The 15,864-nt window shown below is 43.8% G+C and overlaps 1 protein-coding gene and 1 long non-coding RNA gene across 11 annotated transcripts in view; one reads left to right on the forward strand and one right to left on the reverse strand.

The window, feature by feature from the left end:
• ARVCF (ARVCF delta catenin family member) overlaps positions 1–15,864 on the forward strand; it is a 272,630-nt gene that overhangs the window by 120,979 nt on the left and 135,787 nt on the right. The window contains exon 1 of one of the 10 annotated variants that reach the window (XM_084538983.1): positions 2,525–3,002. The exons of 7 other annotated variants lie outside the window; for them this stretch is intronic. In XM_084538983.1, the coding sequence (XP_084395109.1) occupies positions 2,982–3,002 (21 nt within the window). In that variant the 5' untranslated portion in view covers positions 2,525–2,981. Of the gene's footprint in view, positions 1–2,524; positions 3,003–15,864 lie in introns of those variants that run through there. 2 more of the 10 variants (XM_084538986.1, XM_084538984.1) reach the window with 2 other exon arrangements.
• LOC311446283 lies at positions 4,589–6,123 on the reverse strand. The gene is made up of 2 exons (XR_014698822.1): positions 5,688–6,123; positions 4,589–5,560 (listed from the first exon to the last, which is right to left on the reverse strand). It is a non-coding gene; the product is annotated as an uncharacterized lncRNA (long non-coding RNA).

The raw sequence follows: 15,864 nt of genomic DNA on the forward strand, positions 1-15,864 counted from the left end.
TTTAAAAATGATGGAAATGCTAACAGAAGATGATTTCAAGATTTATGTTTGGGATATAATTTTCTGTTTTCATCTGCCCCTATTAAAACCATTACAGTATGGCAGGCACAGTGACACATCGTGATGTACTCTTCTTTAGCACTCTCATTACCTTGTTCATTTGCTACATGAAATTCATAGAACAATAAAAATATCCTTGGCATGGAAGGTACCTATATGAATACAGGCCAGCTAATAGTGGGAATTGCAATGGGTGATCATTGGGCCTTTGCCTATATGGTTATCTGGGACTCTTGATTCATCTTGTGACTCCTTGCTCTGTTGGCTTTATGGAAGTTACATATCACTGAAGGCATATGTTATGTTTCCAGGCAGAGCTGTAAACCATTTCGTTTTTACTGCCGCTGAGAGCAGATCAATCTATAGTGCAGCACTACTGATAGAAAATTTTTAAGGGTAATGGAAGAAAATAAAAGAGAGAACTTGGAAGATGGACTGGCACAGGATCTCAGCCAGAGAATTAAATTCCTTCCTACTTATCAATTGTTAATTTTTCAGAGAGCAAAAAGATGGTTTTCACCCTACTGTTGCAGCTGGGAAAAATGTGACAAATTATGAAATTGAAGTTCAGCTAAAAAAAATATGGTGGTGGGGAAAAAAAAAGAGTTTAGGATGTAGTCAGCAGTCTGATACTAATGGATAGAGCGTTTGTTGCCAGAATTTGGAAGTTCAGTATAACCTTAGGGATCTAATCCATAACTCTTATTTAGATAATTAGTTCTTTTACTTCAGCATTGCCAAACCCTAGTGTTCAAAATCACATGAGCTCTAAAATATTGCAAGTGGCTAAGAAATAAGGGGACTTGAAATGTACCTTTTTTTTTTAATAGGGAAAAAAAATCTTTGGCTTTCAGTCTGAACATTTTCAAAACTTACTTTATAGCCAGAAGGCCTATGAGCATCTATTATATTTTTGAGAGGAAAATGATCATTTTAAATAACAACCTGAATCCAGAAGGTGGGACCCTAAAATTCAACAATGCTAATCTTGCATGGCTTGCAAAAACACCTGTGGGTTTACAACGTGAGAGACTTCTCATGTGAGTAACAATTGGCAAGTCCATCCAGGAAGGTTTTCAGTTTCATCATTTTGCATTCAAGAGTAGCTACTCCAGTGCCCTATGGATATAGACTTTATAATGTTTTTTTCTTTGACAGCGTATAAAGGTCTGGCACATGTCCATGTGCATGCCTAAATTGAATGGTACTTTTCCATGCCAGCATGGCCTCAACAAAAGTTGAGCTATGTTAGTTAGTTAACTGAAGAAAAGCTGGGCAAGGAGAAGGGGGGGGAGTGCTGGACAAGTACAGCAGCCTCATACAAAACTGCATTCCATTCACTTTGCTTTGACTTTTAAGTATTTCATTAAGGGCCGCTACCGGTTGCCTCTAAATTATTCCACTTTAGATAGAGCATGTTTTTTACCCTCCACTGGAGCAAATACTTTATTCAGCTAAACCTTGTAGGTTTTGTCAACCTTTACAACGTTTATTTTTAAACAAATTAGGATCAGAGTTGGGTAACACAGTCCTGCCCTTTCCTCTGTCCCTAAAATACAGAGCCCTAGCTCTAACACTCAGCTAGAACTCTGACATTGGCAGGGGTAGGAAAGCTGAAATTAGGGTTAAAAAGGTCTGACACATTCCTGCCTGTCTTGAATGCCCCCCTTTGCATGTAGTATTTTTTTCTGTGGGATTGATATTAAGGACACAGTAATTGCGTTGACCCAGGGCGTGTGTTTCAGGGAACCTGAAGCTGGATGCCAAGATCCTTTTGTGCAAAGGCGCCTATTCTGAAAATTACAGAAAATTTGATTGTGATCTACCTTCCTTTTTTTATTTTTGGCTGGTCTGACTGTCTCTGACCATCCCTGCTTTCCAGGGACAGGCTCTAATTTGATTCCAGTAGCTTTCAGTCCCTAATTACCACTGTTCAGCCACCAGCTGTTAGAGGCTTGGATTTATTCCTTGCTGGGGCTCGCTGCTGGCACGGAGCATGAAGGAGGGAGAGGGGAGGCAGCCACTGCCCCGTGCCTGGTCAGGGCGAGCAGTGCTGCTCCCTGACCTGCGGCAAGGCTTAGAGCAAGAAAAAGCCCGCAGGTTGGGTCAGGGCTGCTTTACACCCACCTACCTCGGTCTCGTTGCTGCCCCCCTTGCCGTCCTACCCTTACCACCACCTCCCCGTTTCGCTAACCAGTAATTTACCAGGGCCCTCTTGCAGTGAAGGTGGGACAGGTCTGAAGGCAGGTGAACGACTTAAAAAATACATAAATAAGGCGGCTGGAGTTTGAGCCGTAACCTCCCCGTGGCTGGGTAAGCTCTGGAAGGGAGGAGGCTGTGCCCGCAGCCCGTCCTTCCGCGCCGCTGCTGCAGCGGGGCTGGCCCCGAGCTCCCACAAGTGCCCCAAGTGCCCGAGCCGCCGCCCGCCCTCCCCTTCCTCGCGGCGCCACGTGAGGGGTCCCCTTCCCCTCCCCTCCCCTCCTCTCCTCTCCTCTCCCGGGCCCGGCCGGGTGACATTTCATTTTCCCTCTTTTGTCTCCGGACCGCGGCAGGACGGAGCCCCCGGCGGGGTTGGGCAAGCTCCGGGGGCCGCCGCCGCCCTCCTCGCCCGCCCGGCGGCAGCGGGCACGGAGCGAGGCCGCCCCGCTCCCCTCAGGCGCCGCCGAGCTCTGCCCGCTCCCCACGGGCGTGGCCGGGCCCCGGCTGCCGGGTCCCGCCCTGGGGAGCGCCGTGTGAGGGGCCGCGGCCCCGCCGGGAGGGCCGGGGGGCTCCGCTCCGCTCCGCTCCGCTCGTCTTCTACCCCGGCTCGGCTCGCAGGGGGAGCTCCGCGCAGGGAGGAGGCTCCGGAGCGGGAGGCTGTGGCCGCGGGGGGCCGGCGGGAGGCGCGCGGTGCCGGGCTGGGCGGCCGGCCCCTCGGCTCCATGCCGGCGGAGCTCCAACAGGTGAGCGGGGAGGGCGCCGGGAGGGCGGCTCGGGCTCGGAGCGGGGACCAGGAGGGGACCAGGAGGGGACCTGCGCCGCCTTTTGTGCCGGGGCGTTCCGCAGAGATCCCGCTTTTGTCTCCGGTGGGCGAATTGATGAAACGCGAAAAAGGCAGCTATTGTTTGCTGTGACCTTCTCGTCCTGCTCGGTGCATCTGGAGAACTCTTTGACAGGGCATAGCTACAAACGGTGTTTTTTTTTAAAAACGGCTTTGCAGTTGTGCTTCTGCTAAGTGTTTGCCTTTCCCATACAGCATGCCGGTGCTTTCTCTCTGATTTTCTTGTTGAACATAGGAGGGAAATAACTTCAGTTTCTGACTCAAAATGTTACCTTAAACAGAAAGCTCTCCTTGCTGTCACCTCGTTAACTATAACAGACTTAGAGCTCTGTGGGAAAAGATTTCAAATATTATTCCTTACCTTGGAGTGTCATTGGGCATTGCAGAGTGAAGCTGTTGCAGGCTAGATGTAAATAAGCAGAGATCAGGGAGGCTCCCGGGATGTAGCGGGGCTCACCTGGGGAACCCCTGCGCCCACCGGTGAGCCGGGGGAGCCCTGGAAGTGCAGGGGGCAGCAGGGGACAGCTGCTCCTCAAACTTGGCTGAGGTGCTGTAGCTTTCCTTAAATGTTCTTTTTCTTCTCCACCTTTTTAATTTAAAACTGTGTGTTTTGGGAGAAGAAAGTAAAATGCTGTGATAGTACATCCATGGATCCGTGTAAGTTCAGCACGCTGGGATTGCCGGAGGTGCTTGTTTGCTTTAATTGTGGTGTGTGCAACTTGGCCATCTCGGTAACAGGAGGCTGAGCCATTTCTCAATGCAAGGAGGATATTGGTTTCTCTGGAGGGGAAAGTAGCCCTTTCAGCTGGGCCCCTGTGTGGTCATTCCTTTGTCTGTAGCTGGTCCCTGTAGCCACTGCCCTGCTGCTGGAGGTTACCGAGCGCTGGGGTGGTTTGGGTGCCTGTCTGTGTGTTGTGCCACCTGTGGGCTTCTTAAGGAGGAGGGGATTTATCGGTGTGTGGGGGCCTGGTCATACTGCCTGGCCTGAAGTTACTGTACCTGTCAAATTGCATGCAAAGGCTTGTTGATTTTGCATACATAAATAATTAGCAGATTTCTTGGATTTTTTTCCCCTCAATAAAAGAAGAAGAAATGAGGCACAGAGCAGAATGCTAACTGTGTTAAAAAAAAAAAAAAAAAAGCGTAATGCATTTGGCATGTGCAGTAGAGCTGTGTTCTTGTCTCCTGGCTTTTTGGTTTGGATAGGAGGAAAAGCTTGAGTGAGTGGAAGATTACCGTTAATCACTTCAGGTCATGCATTTCAGTTAATTTGTAAATTCTTCCATATCAAAACAAAACAAGAAAAAATCTCATGGTTTTAATTTTCCTGCTGCCTGTCATAGCAGAAGATCAAACAGATGTGTTATTTTGTCTTTTCTGATGGTTCTGGATTCGTTCTGAGGTTTTTCTGCAGTATAACTTATCAGGTTGAAGCTGCAGTAGCATATTAGAGAAGGCTTTGCGTAATGAAAGGCAGTAGTTTTAAACTGTGTTGTCAGAGAAATTTATTGTGCAGTTACAGAGCCTTTAGAAAGTAATCTTTTAGCTTTAATGATCACAATTAAGTAAAACTAAGCCAAATGGATAAATGACTGAGGTGAATGACAAATCTACACAGCCAGTATAGACAAAAACTGAGGGAGATACTGGAAGGGATTTCTGCCACATTAACAGAAGACCCAACACCTTCAGAGACTCCTTGCATTAAAATCTGAGAAAAGACAGTTATTGAAGCATATTTAAAAAGAACCAGTATCTTCTAACTATCCTTTTGACTTCTCCTGAGAATAGTTAGACTTCCTAAAGTTCTGGGCTACAAGAGCAGCTATCTCAGAAGACCGGTAGAAGAAATACGTGCTGAAAAAATACCGTTGTGGCCAAGAGAGTAAAGGTTGGTGTCTCCTTCTTGGTGTTATCCCATGGCTCTTTCCTCTTCTACTGATGAGCTGACCAAGGATCTGTCCTTAATATCTGCAGTGTGAATTCTTCAGCGGCCTGAATGAACTACAGAGTTCATGAAACTTTGAAGGATCTCGAAGTCTGGGACTGTTCAAGATATTTTGGTCCACTATATGACATACAGCTTTGATCTGGAACTTTAACTACTGGCTTGCCTCAGGGCCCTGAAGTTGTGAAGAGAGGAGTCTCATAGTGATTTTTGCCAAAAACTATTCAGTTCGATTGTGATTTCTGCTTCAGAAAATATGCTTTGTGAGCATTACTAATTCATGCACTGTGCTGCCCCTCCTCAGCACCTTGTCTCTGAAGCATTGTGCTAGAGGATGATACTGATGTGAGCAAGTACAAGATCTTAGATCTGGCAGGATGAAAAATTGCATAATGCATTAGTGACATGCCTGACGGAGCCTGTACCAGTGATGGAAATCTTCTGGAAGAAATGTTCTCAGAGGTGCAGCATGTGAAGGCATCATCACTTTCCAAACAGCTGGGCAAATCGTACTGGAAAAACCAAGTGAGAAGGGAGCTTACTTAGCATGGATGCTGTGTGGATTCACACGTGGACTCGCATAGAACGGGCTGCCCAGGGTGAGGGTAGGCCTGAAACAGCTCTGCTGTGCTCTGGTACCTGGGAGTGAAGGGATGCAGCAGGCTGACGCTGACTCCTCCCCGCTCCCCGAAGTAAAGCCTGTGCCAGCAGTTGTGCAGCAGAGCTGAGCAGAGGGACGTGTTGCCGTGACTCAGTTGCAGAGGCACTCGATGTGCTGGAGCAACTGAGTGCAGGCACGCGCTGCTTTCTGCCAGCCCTGAGGCAGAGGCAGGCGTTCCCTGCCAGAGGGGGGGGTGCTGCAACTCCTCGGGCACTTGCTGGCAGGATGGCTGGGGGCTCTGGTGCATGGATGTGCCTTTGCCTCGTAACGCAGGCGTTGCCCAGCCAGGTCCTTTTCCATGACTGCAGCACAACACAGCGTGGGCTGGGAGCACCGAGGTGCTCTCATTCTGAGCATGCTGTGACATGAGCTCTTTTCTTATAAAAGTGCTGTTGTGTGCTCTTGGAGCTGTTGGGACACAAAGGTTTGTAATGTCCAATTTGTGTATCTGTCTGTGTGAATGCAGCTTCGTAACAGCAACAGGTGTCTCGAGCAAGCATTCCAGTGATCGTGTTTCTTAAGCCACCTGTCCCAAAGGCCATGAGGTGAGCTGGTGCACGGGCAGCACTGGGAGAGCTGCATTTTTTGCTTAAGTAGCCCTGCAGTTGCTAAAAATACAAGTTTTAGTGTTTTTTTTTTTAAAGGCACATACACTGAATGTCTTTCATAACTTAGAAATATTCGTTATTGTAGATGAAATGGGAAAGAAAATGCTTGGAGTTAAATGAAACTGATGGGCTGGGCATTTCTGACAAGGCTGTTCTCAAACACAATCTGAGGGGTTTGGTTCTGCCTCCCGGGGTTTTAATACTGGCTTCAGCGGGAGTGGGGTCAGGGCCACTGGATGAATGTGGCTGTGTCATGTATAAGGTGTGTCTGTAGCTGGATGTTAAATGTCGTATTTCTCTGAATACGGATCCTGGTGTGTTCTCCACGTGTCTGTCCACTGCTGCAGCTGTTCCTCTGTTATTCTAAGGTAGTTTCTTCTGTGATACAAAACTGTAGGACTATATGCAGGGAAACTTCTTCCAAACTCCTGTTTTGTATGAAGTAAGCCATAAAGATGTAGTATGTGTATCATAACATACTTCTCTTACTGTGTCCTCCTCCTGCAGACCTTCTGAGTAGCCTGTGCTAATTCAGGGCAGCGCTCTGCCCTCCTCCTACCCCCCGGGATACTGCTCTGAGAGGCGGAAGTAAAATTGTTAAGATAATTTGGATTTTACTAGGGAAACTAAAATTTCACAATCTCTGCCAGTTGTTCTTTCTCTTTGCCTGAAACGTTTGTGGGTATGGCTGGGGGGACAGGAGTTTTACCTTCACTGGGTTACGAAGGCCCTGGCCTTCACTGCTGCTGGCTTCCCAAGCTACACAGCAGGTTGCCCGCAGTCCTGCAAGCACAGATGTTTTCAGGGCCATTCTGTGGGTCAGGCCAGTGAACTGGTCCAGCTTTAAATCTGAAATGAGCCATACACGCTTTAGGAAAAGAAGAATTGTCTTTAATGCCGGTGGGTGGCAGAGTATTAAGTAGATTGGGAGGGAGAAAGAAAAGGGCAAAAGCATGCACATTGGATCTCATGTAACTGCTCCTTCTGATTAAATATTATCTTGATGTTGTTTCATATCTCACGTGACTTGGCCTGGGAGTTCTGCATATGTTTGGTTTGGTCAGATTTTCCCAAGGACAGAGGGGAGTGTTAAAAACAGCTTGTTCTTCATGGTCTTGAAAATTGCTGTTGTTCCAGAGGCGTCCTTTGTGTGACTGATGTTGCCCAGCAAAGCTCAGCAGTGTGCAGTGGTGACTTGGAGGAAAGTGGCAGAAGTTAGGGTTGCATGTGAGGGTTGATAGTGGATGGTTTAAGTAATTTTTATGGGAACTTGCTTCTTTTTAACTCTGCTTTCCAAGATATTTTTATTAACAGGAGTCTTCCTCGTTATTTTATATTAGGCTTCAGTATTTGTCATAGCAATGCACAGACTTGTTTATGCTGCAGAACATAAGAGAAGGAAATTAGCATTGGGGTAGCTTTAGCAGTAATAAGGTTAGGATAGTAAGAGGTGATGTTTAGTTTATGTTCAAAGGTTTTATTTCTAGTGAAGAATGGAACATAGGATTTTGCTTGTAGGTCTCCCTGTTTTTTGTTTCCCCTTTTAAGGATGAGGGGAAATGATGGTTCTACCCTGTGTCCCAACCGGAATAAATAGTAAGAGAAAGGGTTCAAGAGTGAATGGAGTCCCTGAGTTAAATCTTGAGATTAGAGAGGGTATTACAAATGACTGATTAAAGGAAAACTGAGACTCAAATTTCGATAGTTTTAAATTTCACAGCGTCCTTTGTGCCTCATGTATTTCATTAGGTTGCTACCCAGCTTTGTTTTTCTTTCGTTCACTTGTCTGCATGCCTAAACAGTGAACCGATGCAACAGTACCCGAGAGAGGCTTGGTGAGCACACAGAGCCTAAAGTTTTGCTTTCTCTGGGGAATCGTAATTTTTTATATCTACAAATGTGCAAGCAAGATCTCGTCTGCCTTACTAAGGGGTGGTGTTTCCATGGACTCGGTGCTCCCTGTATACTGCAGTAATGTGAAAATTCATTACTTCCAGTGGTGTTCTCTGCCTCTTTGATGAGTCAAGCCCACACCTGCTTACAGCAGGAAATTGAAATGCCTGAGTTTTCCCTTTTGGCTAATCCCACGCATCTATCCTTCACATCACAACTCTTCTCTTTGGCATTCAAAAAATAAAGTGAAAACTGTTCTAAGTAAATGTGGAGAATGTTTGAGCTTGGGAATTTCTGCCTCTGCAAGCTAAATCTCCTGGCACAGCTCTGAACTCTTATTTTTAGTAAAACTTTCACAGCCAAACTATTGTAATGTTCAGAGAAAGATGTTCCTGAAAGCCTGAAATGAAACCAGAATGTGAGGGCTTAATTTTGTATTGTAGATAACGTCTTTGCTTGGGGAGTTGTGGCTGCAGCAGTATATATTTAAGTAGCATTAATCTGGATGTATGCAGTGTAGCAGTGATCAGAATCATCCTGAACATGCAGAAGACTTTTCAACTTACAAACTTGCCATTCATTAAGGAGCTGATAGGATATGCAGCACAATTTGTTTGTGGATGGTAGAGCCCTGAGATGTAAACAGTTCCATGGTTGATCAGGATTATTCTGCTGTTTGAATTGTAAACTCTTTCAAATTATTTGAGCAAGTTTTGCATCTGAAGCTATTTGCATTTCTCTTTGAAATGATTCTCAGGGGAATTCAATGTTCAGGGAATAAAAGCCCTTTTGGCTTCCAGGCACAGCAGCATGTGGACCTTAGCTGGTTTGTTTTGTGATGCATTTAACCAAGAAATAAACCAGTGTTTGTACCAGCACATTATGCAAAAACTTGAGCTTTCCAAGCTCGAATGAGATGGAGTTAAAGTCCAAGTAGACACGGAGAAAGGTTGGATAAGAAAACCAGTAGATAAGACTAAAAGCAATATATAAGACTGCACAGTACTGCATTACAGTAATGCAAAACAAACGGTTGTTAATGGACAAAATGACTTATTTGTAAAACAGATTATGCAGGTGGCTGCATTTTTCTGTGAACACCTCCCTGAATCCTTGTTAATCACCAGCACAACAGACCCTAGCTTTTTAAATGGAAGTGGTGGCCAGAAGTCCCCCTTTCATGCGCCCACTGTTTTCTGTTGGCATAAATTCTGTAGGGCAAGTGCTCTGGTTCTTCATAAAGCCCTGCTGGTGCTCTCCCAAGTATGTGGTTAGTTAATTTGTGTTAATGTGTTGTCCTTCCTAAACCTTTATCTTAATGGAAGCAATGTTGACCAGGATAATCCTCCCATTGTTGGTGTACTTTAAATTAGGAGAAATGTGTTGTCATTTAAATTGAATCCAGCAGATGTTTTATGTTACTAACATCAATTACACCGGTTATCAGCTCATCTGGAAGAGCTTGGCAATATGCTTTGGGATGCCAGCGTTGCCCCGTTGGGCTCTTTTGGTGATGTCTTTGCCATTTCAAGTCTCTGATGGATCCTAGATAAGGTTTTCACTCTCTTAAGAGTCCAGCTCTTTATAAATCATTTTTATGACACTCTAATGAGGCAGTGGTTATAAATACTCTTTTCCTGGGTTGTAAAAGATTTCAACCTAAATGCTAGATGTTGTGAAAGAATGACTTTGTAAATAGCGGTGTTTTTATTTGTAAAGTACATGTTGATGCTGCTTAAGACTGTAAAATATAACTCTCACTGCTTTCACAGCATCTGTCCATCCGATGTCCCCTTGAACTGTTGGATTGTTGGCAGACCTTCTCTTTTTTAAGAGCAACTAATAATATTAACAGTTGCCCTTAATGAAAAGCAAATGGTTGTTTCTGTGCTTGTAACTTCAAAAGCGGTATCGTTTTGTTACTTGCCTGAAGTGCTGCTTGGCTTGTGCATTCTCATGCCTTAGTTGTTTTCTGTTGTCTTGGTAATCTTTTGCAGCACCTAATTTAAAAACAAATAATTTACTGTCTAGTTGCTTTTCTTTTTATTGCTACTAGATAAATACAGGCTTATCATCGGTATTTGAGGAGAAATTGCATTCATATTTTATGAGCATTCCTGCGATTCTTGAATGCTCCTGAGAGAGGTGATTGGACTTCAGGGGTGAGGTGTTTCCCTCTGTTGGGTGTTCGTCTTTGGGTGAGGAAAGGGAGCAGCTGGAAGTCCCTCGTGAAGCCGCAGTTGACTGTCCTGTTCCCGAGCAGCACAACGTGGCAGCCCTCCCACCTCCCTGGGGCACGGTGATGGCAGTACTTCAAACATTCCCCAAACTTAACAATTCGAGATGTACATAATGTCTTTTTTACATGATTAGGTCTTCAAAACCAGTGCCATTTGTAGCGTGCTGTTACAGGTGAAGCAGTGCCCGCCCCGAGAAGCAGCGTGGCTGTTTGGAAATAGGAGGGGAAGCAGAGTTGTGCTCTGGAGGAAGGGAAGCAGCAAGCTTGGGCTATGGGATTGGTTCCAAGGAAGACTGGGTGGTTGGGTGAGGTGAAGTACACAGAGGGTTGTGGATGAAATTTTAGTGAATCTGTTAGGTGGAAACAGATACCTTAAAGGAGGCTGTAGTGAGGTGGGGGTTGGCCTGTTCTCCCATGTGCCTGGTGACAGGACGAGGGGGAATGGGCTTAAGTTGCGCCAGGGGAGTTTTAGGTTGGATAATAGGAAGAACTTCTTCACTGAAAGGGTTGTGAGGCACTGGAACAGGCTGCCCAGGGAAGTGGTGGAGTCACCATCCCTGGAGGTCTTTAAAAGGCGTTTAGATGTAGAGCTTAGGGATATGGTTTAGTGGGGACTGCTAGCGTTAGGTCAGAGGTTGGACTCGATGATCTTGAGGTCTCTTCCAACCTAGAAATTCTGTGATTCTGTGAAACCTTGTCCTTGCTTTTTCACGCCGGCAGGCAGGTTGCTAGGTATCGAACAAAATGTATGGAGTCTTTCTGAAGTCTGATAGTTAGGGCATTAATTCACTTCTGCACGGTGATCGTGTCCTAGTAATAACACAGTGTCAGCAGTGTCAGAACCTAGTGATGCAGCTCCTATTTTCTCTTTTTTTTTTTTTTTTTTTTTTTTTTTTTTTTATTCCTTCTTTGGTCGTGGTTTTAATAAGCTCATTGTACTTTCTGGAGCTTCATTCTGCCCTTTGCCCAAAAGGAATGGACTAAGAAATGTTTACAAAATTTCTGAAAAACTGTGTTGCTCACATTAGCATATGTAAATGGCAGTGAAATTATGTAAATGTATGCATGATGAGGAACATCTCATATTTGTCCTTAGCAATTTCATCTTATCTGGGTCATTCTTTCTCTTCCGATCATGACATGGTGTTGTACTACCTGAGGTTAGAATGTGTCTTAGTTGCGGCGACACATTTATCTTGTTTTTTATGATGTGATCTTATCACATCCCATCTCTCTTCTTTTTCCTATTCAGCATTTCAGCCATCAGTGACAGTCATGCCACCAGCTAGTGGCACAGGAATACCAGGGCTATGCAGTAGTGCATACCTTTGGCGATTTTTAAGGGTAATGTTTTGCTTCTAACGTATGATATTCTTTTTAGCAGGTTATTTCCGGAGGGAAGAGACATTTGTAATTACATCAAAACCAGCCGCCATCAGTCATTTCAGATGTAGAAGATAGCAAAAAGGGCTTCCTTCAATAGTGTTCAGTAAATATGAAGCTGACACTGTTCTTCTCCCTTAGCTACAACAGTAGAAAGAGGTGCAAAGAAGTGCTAATTTGTTATTTGTGTAATAGCAACAGAAAAATCTTTGTACTTGCAGTTGTAGCTTCGATATTTTAATCCACAGGAAGTATTTTCCATTAACTCTGTGAGAATGAAAAGAGAAGGAGAATGCTGTTCAGTTATTGAAAATGTCATCACCCTTTTTAACATGTTGGATTTGAAATATACTCTTTTATACTATTTGTTTGAGGACCGAATCTTTGAAAACTGTTGCTGTACAGGCAACCAAAAATGAGGAGCAGATTTCAAACAAGCTGGCGTACAGGAGGGTTGCAGCAATCCGCTGAACACTTCTGAAGATCTGGCTGCTGGTTTTGGTGCATATATAGTGTTTTTTTTCTGCTGCTTGGTTTTTGGATCTCCAAATCATCTTTGTGTTTTTGTTACGTGGGATCTGTTTATTTTATTTCCTTTCACTAAGCTGACACTTCAAAAATTCAGCTTAATAGCACAAGTTTTTAATGCTCAGATAAAACGTGATTTTCTTCCTTCGCTGCTTCTACCAAGAGGTATAGCAAATATTCTGTAATGCCTGTTCCAGGGCTGGCTGCATTCCAGAGGCTTTCCAGAAGAGACCCTGGCAGAATCAACATCTGCCATGTACAACAAGATACTGAAGGAAGAGTGTCCGCAGCAGCTGAAGTGCTATGTGTGCTTGTATAAATACACTGCAAATGTGTGGGTGTGTTTTGTGAATTGTTGCTCCTTGAATTTTCTTGTTTTCAAAGAAACTTGGCGGAGGTGCATTATGCGGATACTGTTTTGGCAATTGGAGTTGCAAAAATATTTACGAAGACTGATGGGTTCTTCCCCCATGCCCTTATCCCTCCTTCCTGTACTTAAAATTCCCTGAAGTGTTCTATTTTATTTTTTGAAATCCACAGTTTTCTTTTAAAGGGGCAGAGAATTAGCTTTCTTCTGGGTATTAAAATGTAGGTAACTGCTTTTATAAGAAGTCTTTAAAATCTTAAGTTAATGATGGAAACATGCCACTTAAACCCATTTATTTACATTTTTAAGTTTTTGCAGTGGATCCCAAAGACTATACTGCTGGGTGGCTAAGCAGTTGGGAAAAGGTACTTTTACTCCTTAAAACTCCACTTCATATTCTCCTGAGGAAAAATACCAAGGTAGCTCTGGCACTTCATGCAGTGTGTACTCAGCAGAAATGCTATTTTGCAGTTCTGATGCGTTGTACATGTATTTACCACAGCAGTAGTGGGAATGCAGCACTGAATGCCCGCAGACCCACGGGGGCTTGGGGTTTCACCATGAAAGAGTGCAGTTGGTGATCTCCTCGTGAACTGTGCTGGGAAGTGTGGTTGGCAGTGGGCTGCAGCCAGCGTGTGGAGATGGTGTGTGGTGATGGAACTGACTTCTTTGTTGGACAAAATAGCCTAAATATTGACACTGGCAAATGGTGAGAACAAATTCCTCATAAATTTTTGCTCAGGTTGACTGGTTGTAACAGCAGACTGTTAAATGCACTTTTGGATTTTCTTTCTTTCTCTCTTTTTTTTTTTTAAAAAAAAACTGGTCCCTGCAACTCTAGATTGAATCCTGCTAACAGCACTCATGGTAATTTAGAGCTGCTGTGCCTTTCGGGCAGAGCTCCCATCTTACCAATTCTGGTAGAAGCGCTATCGCGGTCTGGGCTTCAGGCAGATAACGGGTCCTTCTAATCTCTCTTTGAATTTAGTTGAGAATTTGAAGTGGAAGAGAAGACTGTCACAAGCTGATCCCTTGCATTGGAAAAGAAAGAGTTAAGAAGGAAAATCTGATTGCAGAGCTGAAATCTCAATTTGAACTTGTCTCTTGAAAGAAAATGCCATTCAGCACCGTTGCACAGAGTTATTTCATTCTTAATTTTAATTGACATGTCCCAGAATGCAACCTTCTCTTATGAATCTCTTACAGTGCAGGGATGGTTTGTGAGTCAGTGTGTCTGTAATGTGGGCAATTGCTGTGTTTTAAATTCAGGTCATCATTAATTTCCCTTTTGATACCAACATCCTTTCTAGTTAACTTATTCACTCACTAGGTTTATAAAATTTGAATGAATCTTTCCCTAAATAAGATGTTGGTCACCTCTGGGGATTTCAGCTTAATGACCTGAAGCTGCTCCTTTTTTCCTCTGTCTGTCTCTCCCTCGGTGCTGTGGATGCCAGCTGAACTGTTAGTGATGCTTTCATTGGAGTGTTCGCGCCTTGCCTTAGAGACAGGGGTGTCCTGTAGAACTCTGGTAACAGAAATGTGATTGTTTTATTCATGGCTGTAGAAATGGCATCACTGCACCACCTTTATTAGGGAAAGAAGAAAAAATAAGCAGAAACTTGTGCTGGTGCAACATCAATTTTTCATTCCTCTTCTGGGTTTAATTAAAATCCAGTTATTTCTAAATCCAGCAGTAACAGCAGAGCTGTGCAACTCCATCTTTAGGTAGTTATTAAGAGAAGAGATACTCAGCAATGTTTCATGGAAGTATTTTATATCTCCAAGATATATTTCCCAGATAAGTTCTATGGTTGTCCCACGTTGGGTTTTTCCCAGACATTAATTACCATTCTTACAGGTGTTGACTGCTTTGTATGAAATGCGTGTCAGCTTAAGAAACACTCAAAAATGGCAGAGCCTCAACACGTACAATAATTGCAAGTACAGTGGAAAATTTGTGCTCCAGAACATGAACTTGTGGTTTTAGATTTGTTTTTAACCTGCAGATGAGGACAACTGCAGGTAACTCTGCTCACCGAGGACCATTGAAAGTTTCACTGCAATCCAGACTGTGACTGCCACTTCTGCTTTGAAAGGGTAGGGTTGGAGTTACAGGTCTAAATGCCTAAAAAGTGGAAGTCTCCAGTGTAGAATTTGTTTCTAGTTATTTTTTTTATATGGCTTATCTTCTGTGTCTTCGTAGCTGCTTTTGTTGGCACAGTATTCTGCCAGTGTATAACGTCGTAGTTATCATTTTGGAGAACTGATTCTTATTATCTTGCAAATTTTTGTGTAACATCAACTCCATCATTGAAACCATGCATTATAAGTATAATGATCAGGCATACTGCATCAGTGCAAGAATATTTCTGTCTAAAAGACAGTAATTGAAGTCTCCTTAAGGCGTTAGCTTTTTAAAATCATATCCAGTGTTCATCTCTTCCAGATTGATTGGTGGTAATGTAGGTAGACTAAATAGGAAATGACAGGTAAAGGGCATCATGTGGTGCACTCTTAATTTTTAATTAAGTGTTCATTTTTTCCATCTAAGCCTAAATAGGATTTGTATTGTTTTAACATGGGAAGTGGTTTTGTATCATTATTGTTCCTATCTTATTGAAGTTGAAGTAAGCTTTATGTGTGTTACCCATCCTAGTGAGTCTGCATTGCTCCTCACATAGATTTCCTCACTTGAACACAAAACGAGATTGTTCAGCAGGAGCCAGAAGGGGGGAGACTAACCAAAAGGCTTAGTGTTGTTTTATTTTATGGCTATTTTCTGATAAGACTTGAACATCCCTAAATATAAGGGAACAAACCTCCCTGGTTTTGCACATAGAGCTGATGGATCAGCCATGCAGTTCTGTTACATGGACTTCTTGCTTGTGTTCTACTTCCATTTGAAAAAATAAATGTTTTGTTTGAATTATACGCAGGTGAATTAAAAATACTGCATTTTAGTGTGTTTGTACTCTTGTACAGCTGACTGACTGCCTTGGCTAGGGTGGGATCTTAATCAATTATTAAAGCACAGACTTGTTTGGCTTCTGCACTGATGCTGGACAAACCACACTGCTGAAGTTCCTGGCTGGAGGGGTGAGTAAGAGAGCTTTGTTCTCAGCAGCATCATCTCT

Source organism: Aythya ferina, assembly GCF_964211825.1.
Source record: "Aythya ferina genome assembly, chromosome: 17".
Lineage (NCBI taxonomy): Eukaryota > Metazoa > Chordata > Aves > Anseriformes > Anatidae > Aythya > Aythya ferina.